The following is a 9,906-nucleotide window of genomic DNA, read 5'->3' as shown; positions in this document are numbered from 1 at the left end:
CTTATCAATCGTTAGCTTACTATGCAAACATGACAAGTGAAATCTCCCGCAGCTTAAACATGTGAGAGGTTGATCGCGCAGAGAATCGCTGAGCGTTATGTGAGTGCGCGTGTAAAAGCAGCAGGATATATATTTTAGTTCTGCTGAGCCAAATAAGACAGGTCAGGGTGAAGAAGTGACAGCCAAAGAAAAGCTTACCACAAAACGGAGAAGTTATGACAAATCAGACTATAAGGCAAAAAGAAAGTGCAGCTTTATGGTTTCATGGACAAAAGAATTTCTGTGGCTGCGATATGACGAGCTAAATAACCAGGGCTGCACATAAGTGGTCCGCAGGTGCGCATTCGCTGTCAAAATAAAAAACACGCACAAGGGTTAGGGTTAAATTTAAAAACTGTACTTTTGAGTTAAAATATATATTTATAATTTTAATAAATGACAAATTAAAAAGGCATGAACATTTTTTTTGTATCGAAAAAATATCGAACCGTGACACCAAAGTATCAAACCGAACCGTGAATTTTGTGTATTGTTGCACCCCTAATATATATATATATGTGTGTAATTTTAACAAGAACTTTATTGAACAATCAGTGAGTATACAACATACAAACAGATGAGGTATACAAGTGGAACATAAATATGAACAACCAGCGGTTAAAGAAAAAAAGAAAAAAACCCACACCGATAGAGTTGGGAAGCAGGTACCATGCTTGTTACATCAGCTAACAATACTAACTTCCACAACACTCACCAAGACAGTCGGAGGTTAGGTAAAACAGAGCAAATAAATTATTGAGAAATTATAAGAAAATACATTAGGCAGGAAAGGAAAAAGAATAACTGTGGAAGTTCAAATTCACTGGGCTACACGTGCTTTCTTTCTATAGCCTTTGAACCTTGAAAAATATAACCTCATCACAGTAACGCATAATTTTATTATGCATTACATCCAATACTGCTCATACATTTAGTGAGTAACTAGTCACAATAATGCGCACAGATACGATTTATAGATCAGTCAACACATTCCAGCACCTTTAGGCAACTGTTTTTGTGATTTGGTGCTGTAAATAAAACTGAAATCAAGTGAATTTTGACTTAACCTGTGCTGCTAGCTTTTAGCCTGCAAAGCTATCCATTAGCCTTCACTACTGCCTTACAAGTAAATGCTGCCCAAAGAGAGTCCTTCTTGTTGGTATAATAGCTACAATATTATCTATAATATCCATTGCTTGTTCCTAACTAGTTTTATGGCCTTTGTTGTAGAAGCACAGTTCCCACCTTGAAGCAGCCCTCTATAAACATGCATTTATGCAGCTGCGCTACAGTTTTTGCAATATTGCACCCCTAAATAAATCTTTACAGAACTTTGCCTTCACCAGAAACTACTGCCTAGCCCAGGCTGATGTTCTGTAGCTATGGAAACCAAGAATTCCAAAATCTTGTGATGTCATCACCTCGTTGTTATAAGACATTGTTATAAGACACTAAAGATCATAGTTCTCACACACAGCTCATTGCATCTTTGCAGAGTGAAGAGTGAAATCCTGAAACTAAATTAACCTAAATGAATCACACAATGTCAAAGTCTTGGCCAACTTATACTGCACCACGTCCTGTGGATCTGAATAACCCTCTAGGTAAGTCAAATGGGATTCATATGGTAATTATGCATGCTTCTGGGTTTTTATTTGAGGCAACTGAATTTGACTTAAACAAAATCATCTTTTGTTGATTTCAGGACACCAAACAGAGCCTTGCATCTCCACACTGGTGAAGATGACTCCAGATGGAAGAATAGAGGGAAGAAAGAGAAGGGACTTACCTGAAAGACTGGACAAATCCCCCAAAAAAAGCAAAAGCAGTGGAGGTCCAAAACCGGGTCCCAGCCACTTTGTTTCTGGGGAATCCAGTTTGAAATGTAAGTGATAAGACCTGTTTTAGCTGTGACATTATCTTGGCTATGTAGTTTATTTTGTGACTTTAACTGTGTACTTAACGGTCTTTAACTTTGTAGTTGGTTCATTTAGCCTTCTTTGTGTTGATTTTCAGTGTGCAGTTATTGCTTTAATGCACGATTGCCAGACCTTAGAAAGTCAGTAGAAAGCAGTTGACACAGAGTTGGACTGAAAATGCTTAAAGTCAAACTACTTTTTCCATTTTAGTTGGCCTTCTCATAGTGCCTTCAAGCGACTCTAGTATAATTAAGAGGAGCAACAAACGGAAGAGCACTAGTGACGAATCTGAGGGACCATCCAGCAAAAAAAGCAGGACAACAAGCCCAGAGGAGAGTCCCACCCAGGAACCCTCTGAAACATGTGACTCACCGAGGATATCCGGCACTGACAGAAAAGGTAAGATAATGGCAATATTTCTGAGCTGGATCACAAGATCCTTTAGAATTTGTCCTGGGGTTTGAGATTGGGTTTGATTCCTGTGGGACCAATCGACAATAAGAGACACTCTGGGCAGTAGTGACGTTACCTACCTACTAATCTGCTAAAATGTAGCTGCTATTTACCAATTAATAGAAATGTTATAACAAAGCTCTATAGGACTGTGCCAGCTGTTTTCTGTGTAACAAGTCATAACCTGTATGTTTTTCCTGTGTGTCTGCAGAAGACTTCCTGGAAAAATATCAAGAGCTGGAGGTGCTGGGTCATGGAGGCTTTGCCACCGTGTTTTCTGGAATACGCATAAAAGACAGTTTTCCAGTATGGCTTCTTACATTTGCATTTCACAGATCTTCAGTTTATTCCTGTTTGTACTTCTCTAACCCAGAAAATGTCTTTAATGCAGGTGGCAATCAAACATGTTCAACAGCGCAGACTTGCGCGCACAACAATGGTAAGCGTCTTTTCTTATTCCAGCAGGTATTTATTAGGGCTGCCACGATTTGTCGACTAGTCACGATTACGTCGACTATCAAAATCGTCGACGACTGATTTAATAGTCGACGCGTCGTTTGAAGCTTTGTAAGATCACAAAAGACGCAGGAGTAAGTGGCAGGATTTAAGAGTGTAATAACGGACTGAAACAGAAGATGGCAGCATTGCATGTACAAGGATGTCAGCTACCGTTAAACCCCGAAGAAGAAGAAGAAGCAGCTGTGTCCCAGAATTCATAGCGCGGCCCAGCGCAGTTTCCAACAATGGCGGCAGCTAGTTAGTTTTAACTTTACTCTTATTATTCTTTCTGGGTCACAAAATAAACGTTTAACATATTTTCAGGCGAGAATGTAGCTGTGTAAACCTCAAATATCTGCTCAGTTTATCAGGACACCACATATTTTCAAAAGCGCTCCGACGTTTTCGGAGACATCTGTTACCCACTAGCTCGTTAGCGAGCCGGGGGCTAGGCTCACTAGCGCCGTGAGAACACCGGACTCCCCGCAAATCGTTTTCAAACCCACCGCCGTCTTTCGCTACTCAGGTTAAATATATATGAGTCACTTAGATAACTTAAAATGTTATTGTTTGGCTTTCTTTAGTATTTTATTTGTTCCTGAGTAAATCAGTTTGTCTGAGATTAAAGTTATAGTTTTTACACAGCTGAATAAACATCAAGCAGACAACTGATTATCAGAAGTGTGAGATGCTCGAGAATATACTCCAGTGTCCTGTTATATTTTAGATAGCAAGGAGTTTATTAAACTTCACCGAAACAATCTGCAAATTTCATTAAACTTTAATAAACTATCATCTTGTCTTTATTTTTAGTTAGCACAGACCTTAAACACTTAAAGCTGTAAGCTAATGATAGTTATATAAGAGCAGATACTGCTGGTGCAATAAGCTGTAGTTTTACGTCCAATGGACAGTGTTGGGTAAGTTACTTTAAATTAGTAACTTAGTTACATTACTAGTTACTTCCATCAAAAGTAACTCAGTTACTTCAAGTTACTCGTTACTTTTAAAGTAACTAGTTACTAGGGAAAGTAACTTTGGTTTTACTCAGACTTCTCTTGTTAATGTGTTGCTAACTTGATACCCAGCAAGAGTGCCAGTCTTCTAGCTTGCTTACTTGCCACAAGTGCACTGTGTCACCTACCAAAGGAAAAGATAATGTGCATATTTCCACGAGAGAAATCCCACGCCTGGACCGTCGTTGACCGCCGCCATGATTATAGCCTACGTCACAGCGTCATGTGCGCTTTTTACATCCAACACAAAAACTGCAGTCGTGGTGCTTTGATTGTACTCAGAACTCAGAAATTCTGCCTTCTGAATAGGAAGATGTTGGTAACACCAGACTGCAGATGAGCTGCATACAGAGCTGGACTGGGACAAAAAATTGGCCCGGGCATTTTGACTAGAGACCGGCCCACCATTATAGCAAATATCATAAAGCCTTTGAATGCAAATAAACACTGTTGTGACAGTGATGTACACTGTCTTGATGGTATATATGCATCAATCTATCAATCGTTTGTTGTAAGACTCAGATAATTATTTATTAAAAGCGAGACATTTGAAATGAGAATAAGAAAGTATTTCTTTGTGCCCCCCTTTCCCTGTTAATGCCCTACCTGCCCCCCTGGCAACACTTTGCTAGATCCGCCCCTGCACAGTTACCAGCTGTCAGCTACTTAGAAAAGGATCCTGGTGTTATTTGTCTCTCAGAAACAGTTCATAACTTCCCTTCAACTCATTCATGTCACCTAAAAGGTAAACCTGTTTCTCCATCACCTGTTCAGCTCTGATGATTCAGTAAGGACATCTCCTGGTTTCATCTTCATGTTTCCCACTCACCACATATACAAACCGACATCCTGACCAGCAGGTTTACAGCTGTGGCTCCAGCAAACATCAGCTGATACTAGAAATTAATACTAAATAAATTCTAACAACAGCTGATCAAGCTTAAACATGCTGCTGTTGTTTACCGCGACATCCGCTGGTTTCCTCTTTCTGGCGCAAAGTGGGTGATAAATAAACAAGAGAGAAAAGCCGATCAGCTGATCATTGATCAGTTTCATGATTGAAGTAGAAACAGGAGAGGGAGGGGGAGAGGATGAGAGAAGAAGAGGCAGCTGTGCAGCAAAGACACAGAATAACTCCAGCTTTGTGTCTTTTTCATTGTAGCTGAATTACGGGACAAACTGTTCCTTTTCACCTCAACACGAAACCCGTAATAATTTCTCTGAATACGAAATGATTCCGTTTTTTACGGGACGGTTGGAAACTCTAATAATTAACCATATGAACAAAATAAAGTTCAACATCAGTAACATAGCACCACCCAGCTGTATAGAAACCCCGTCATGCTAGCTAGCACGCAGTACGAAAAAGTCAGCATAACGAAAATAAACTCCAAATAAACTTGGTTCATATCTGACCCAGAGAGACTGCAGGTCATAACGTCTTACCTGAAGTTCAGTTCACCTGACACTCGGACGGGCGGCCGCTTCGGGTCTCTCCTCCTCCTGCGTCCCCTTCCTCTCATCCACCTGCTGGCCTCCACCACTTGCTAATGTTGTTGAATCTGTGGAAGCTCCGCGATAGCCACCACACGAAGTAACGAATAACGAGCCTCTCTAAATCCCAGTAACGAGTAACGCGTTCCTGGTTTTGGCATAATAACTAGTTACTGTGCTCGTTACCACAATAATAACGTAGTTACTGTAACGCGTTACTTAATAACGCGTTAGTCCCAACACTGCCAATGGATGATCTGATTAGTCGACTAATCGCAAAAATAATCGGTGACTAGTCGACTATCAAAATGATCGTTTGTGGCAGCCCTAGTATTTATATTATTTCAGGCCTTCTCAGGCATCAAGCATAAGGCACGTATTTCCTCCGTGCATGAACCAGACTGGTCTCACAGTTGTGTGTGAAATCGTCAGGAAATATGGTCGAATTCTATGAACAGTGGGTCACCTTATTGTTTAAACTGACATGTTTCAGTGGAAAGAATGCTTTTTAAAGATCAGGTCATTTTGTGACTATTTCAAAACTGTCTGTACGCTGATAGCTACTTTTGTTGAAATTCTGAATACTGACCTGAAGTAACTTTCCTTCTGAAGGATTGGAATGGGAAAAGTACTGATGTTCCCCTGGAGGTGGCGCTACTGATACAAGTTGGGGCTGGACCACATGATACGGAAAGCAGTATAACCCCACTTCTACTTGACTGGTTTGATCTGGAAGATGAGCTTATTATGGTTTTTGAGAAACCAGAAAATTGCATGGACTTAGACAATTACCTCAAAACTACAGATAAACCTCTGTCAGAGACACATGTTAAGGTAAGTGACGAGCATTTGGAGCTTACAGCAGTTTTTCATAGAGAATGTCCTGTGCTCCAAATATGGCTTCCTTTCTTTTAGGTCATAATGAAGCAACTAGTTGACGCAGCCATTACGATGGATAACAAGGGGGTTTTCCACCGAGATATTAAACCACACAACATTCTAATTGAAACATCTTCGGAGGAACCCCGAGTGCGATACATCGATTTTGGCTGTGGAGTCACGTTTACTCCGGGACAAAGGTTCAGGAGGAACGCAGGTATGTTTTCAGCCACAGCGTTGTGCTGTCATGAACTGTCTCCACATCATGTTCCCTCCCCATTAATTCTTCTTATCTTTGTGTTTTAGGAACCAGGATCTACAATAGTCCAGAGTGGTTCATGTACGGCTTCTGCTCTGCAGAATATACTACAGCCTGGCAGCTGGGTGTTGTGATGTACCAGCTGTTACACAACAAGTTACCATTTGACTGCGACTACAAGATCATCAACCAAAACCCACCGATTTTAGCTGACATTTCAAACAGTAAGATTTCTGCCAAAAGGGCTGTTGATATAAGAAAGGTGAAATAACTTTGTGGATAACTTTAACAAGAGTATTTCATTTCTGTAAAGAATGCAGGGATTTTTTGACGGGGTGTCTGAGGAAGCACTACAAGGACCGCTTCACCCTGGAGGATCTTCGGAATCACATGTGGCTCAAATGATTTCTGCGCACCATGAACTAAAAGGTTATGGAGCAAAAGCTCCAACACATCACAAGTCATCAACAAGTCACTTTTCAAATTTAGTAGCAATGTTGCAGTTGCTGTCACGTGGCTCTTTTTTGGTGTTTTCTTTTCCAATCCAGCAGCAAGCAGTCTGAGACCTCCATCTGACCTTCATCTAAATATAGTGTCAAGCGGCGGCTGTGTGAAGGCAAGAGAGGACCCAAATGCACAGCTCTAGACACACGGTGATGACCTCAAAGGCAGGTCTTTATTAACAGGAACATAAGAAGCCATACAATAACTAACCTGGGAGCAACTAAAGCTGAGGCGCTGGGAAGACACGGTAAATGCACACAACCTAGAGGGACGACGCAACACAGAACAAAGGGACACTCTGACATAAATACACAGAAGGTAATGAGAGAAGTGGGAACACACGGGGAACACAGCTGAAGACAATTAGCGAGCAGGGAGGACACGAAACTGAAAATACTGACACCAAGATGTGGACCTTAAACACAACACAGTACACAGAGATGAGCACAGAGAGAGAGAGGCAGAGAAGAAGGATGAATATGGGGGGATGAGGAGAACACAGAACACAAAGGATGGGAACACGGTACCAGAACAAACACCACAATAAAAACATGGACACAGGGGGAATCCAAATACCAAACCAACCAATCCAATGGACATAAGGAACAAAATACAAAACTACAGGAAAACTAAGAACACTGGGTCAAAATGACCCAGGACCATGACATATAGGCTTTTGTAGGCTTGCTTTATGAAAAGTGTCATTGATGAAAATGTAGTGTATATCTGTTATTAACCTCTGTCTCTCTTCCACAGCATGTCTTTATCCTGTCTTCCTTCTCTCACCCCAACCGGTCGCAGCAGATGGCCGCCCCTCCCTGAGCCTGGTTCTGCCGGAGGTTTCTTCCTGTTAAAAGGGAGTTTTTCCTTCCCACTGTCGCCAAAGTGCTTGCTCAAAGGGGGTCATATGATTGTTGGGTTTTTCTCTGTATCTATGAAGCGCCTTGAGGCGACTTTTGTTGTGATTTGGCGCTATATAAATACAATTGAATTGAATTGAATTGGGCAGCACGGTGGCACAGTGGTTAGCACTGTTGCCGCACAGCAAGAAGGTCCTGAGTTCAATTCCAACATCAGGCCGGGGTCTTTCTGTGTGGAGTTTGCATGTTCTCCCCGTGTTTGCGTGGGTTCCCTCTGGGTACTCCGGCTTCCTCCCACCGTCCAAAGACATGCAGCTTGTGGGGATAGGTTAATTGGATAATCCAAATTGCCATTAGGTGTGAATGTGAGTGCGAATGGTTGTCTGTCCCTGTGTGTTGGCCCTGCGACAGACTGGCGACCTGTCCAGGGTGTACCCCGCCTCTCGCCCTATGACAGCTGGGATAGGCTCCAGCGCCCCCCGCGACCCTTGAATTGAATTGAATTGAAGTGAGGCCATGATGCATTTTATTGTAGCTCATCATCATCCGACCCTGCCCTGAAAATAGCTGAAGAAATGTTGGCATACCGAAAGGTTTGCTTTGGGGGTACTATTTGGTGCCATTTTAAGTTAAAAACTATTAAAAAAAAAAAAAAAAAAAAAGAGTCATATTTTGTGTGATTTTTTCATTACTGTTGTTGTCCCAAGAAGCAAGATGGCGCCTGTGTTTGGCTGTGCCGCTGCCTCCGTCCGTGTGTTTGTTTACTTCATATGTTATGCAAGTGTTCTTGCTACAGCTTTGTCCGATGTCATCTCCCTTCGGATTTATGATCGCCATGCGTTACTGCCGATCAAATCTGCTATGGATAACTTTCAGAGTCAACGATACGACGTTGTTTTCCCACCGCCGCTTGAGCGCGACGCAGCACCCGGTTCACCTCCACTCTTGCCGGTCAGCTCAATTTTGCTTCAGAGGCCTCGTCAGAGGAAGCGGGGGAAGAGAGCCGGCTTTGTTGTCCTGCTCCGTCGTCTTCGGAAAGAGGCAGATCTTCGGGGGCTTTATTCCTGGGCTGCTAGCGGTAAGATCCGCCTGAGACTTGTCGGAGCTGGATTAATCCCCACAACCCACTGTGTTTGAACTGAGCCCTTAGCCCTATATGTGCCTTTAAATGAGCACATTGCCCCAGAAACCTTTGTTTCTCCAAGTACTTGTGTATAAAAAACTATATATTAATGTTTGACCACATTTGGGAATCAGAGCAGAGAGAAGATGACAACAGGTGGCGCCATATTGCCAACTGACTAGTCTTCTTCATAAAATATGATACAAAAGCATGATTACAAATACAATAAATGCTTCTGGATGGCAAATGCTCTGTTCAGTACACACGTTTTACTTTGAACACATAGGTATGCAGCATGCACACAACATGCATTCATCCTTTTTGGTTGAGTCCATGGTGATGGCCTGTGTCTTTCCGAGTTCTCCTCAAACACTTTGGCTTCCCTCTACAATGTTAGGCCTCTTATTAACCTTTGTCATGTCATGCACACATTGCTCAAGAGCTGTTGCCATATTGGATGTGATAACCTGTAGCGATCACATCCAATAACTCATGTGTTGTTTACATACAAATGATCACTGCTTTTTTTTTCACTGCTGTGCTGCTGGTTGCAGCAATCACCAGGGATAGAGAATCTTTTTTGTTGCCTTTCAGGTGATTTGGATAGAAGAGGAGCATCACATAAAAGGTAGTATCAGTTCTAAATTATTTGAAATCCAAGTATCTGTTTCAAACAATATTTGACTGTGAGGCTTGGTTACCGGTTGTTGCTGGTTCTCACTGGTTGTCACTAGTTGTTACCGCTTGCTGCTGGTGCAGCAGCACTGACAGCTAACATGGCGGTTAAATCGACACATTTTGCTGCACCCATTTTTAGTTTTAATTGTTTTATGTCAGCTTTTCAGCTCCACCTTCTCCACTT

General features: G+C 42.0%; 1 protein-coding gene across 1 annotated transcript; it reads left to right on the top strand.

Moving 5' to 3' along the window:
• The first annotated feature begins 1,471 nt into the window (after nucleotides 1-1,471).
• Nucleotides 1,472-8,968, top strand: LOC308399567 (serine/threonine-protein kinase pim-2-like). Its single transcript, XM_080886907.1, has 10 exons — nucleotides 1,472-1,643; nucleotides 1,745-1,924; nucleotides 2,169-2,357; nucleotides 2,623-2,717; nucleotides 2,803-2,850; nucleotides 6,032-6,253; nucleotides 6,335-6,515; nucleotides 6,605-6,781; nucleotides 6,871-7,308; nucleotides 8,798-8,968. Exons 1-9 carry the CDS (start codon nucleotides 1,571-1,573, stop codon nucleotides 6,960-6,962), a joined length of 1,257 nt encoding a protein of 418 aa, XP_080743033.1. The 5' UTR covers nucleotides 1,472-1,570; the 3' UTR covers nucleotides 6,963-7,308; nucleotides 8,798-8,968.
• The last annotated feature ends 938 nt before the right edge of the window (nucleotides 8,969-9,906 follow it).

Source organism: Rhamphochromis sp. 'chilingali' (genome assembly GCF_963969265.1).
Source record: "Rhamphochromis sp. 'chilingali' genome assembly, chromosome: 7".
NCBI lineage: Eukaryota > Metazoa > Chordata > Actinopteri > Cichliformes > Cichlidae > Rhamphochromis > Rhamphochromis sp. 'chilingali'.
Note: the sequence above shows the minus strand (reverse complement) of the source record. Positions and strands in the feature narration are given on the sequence as shown.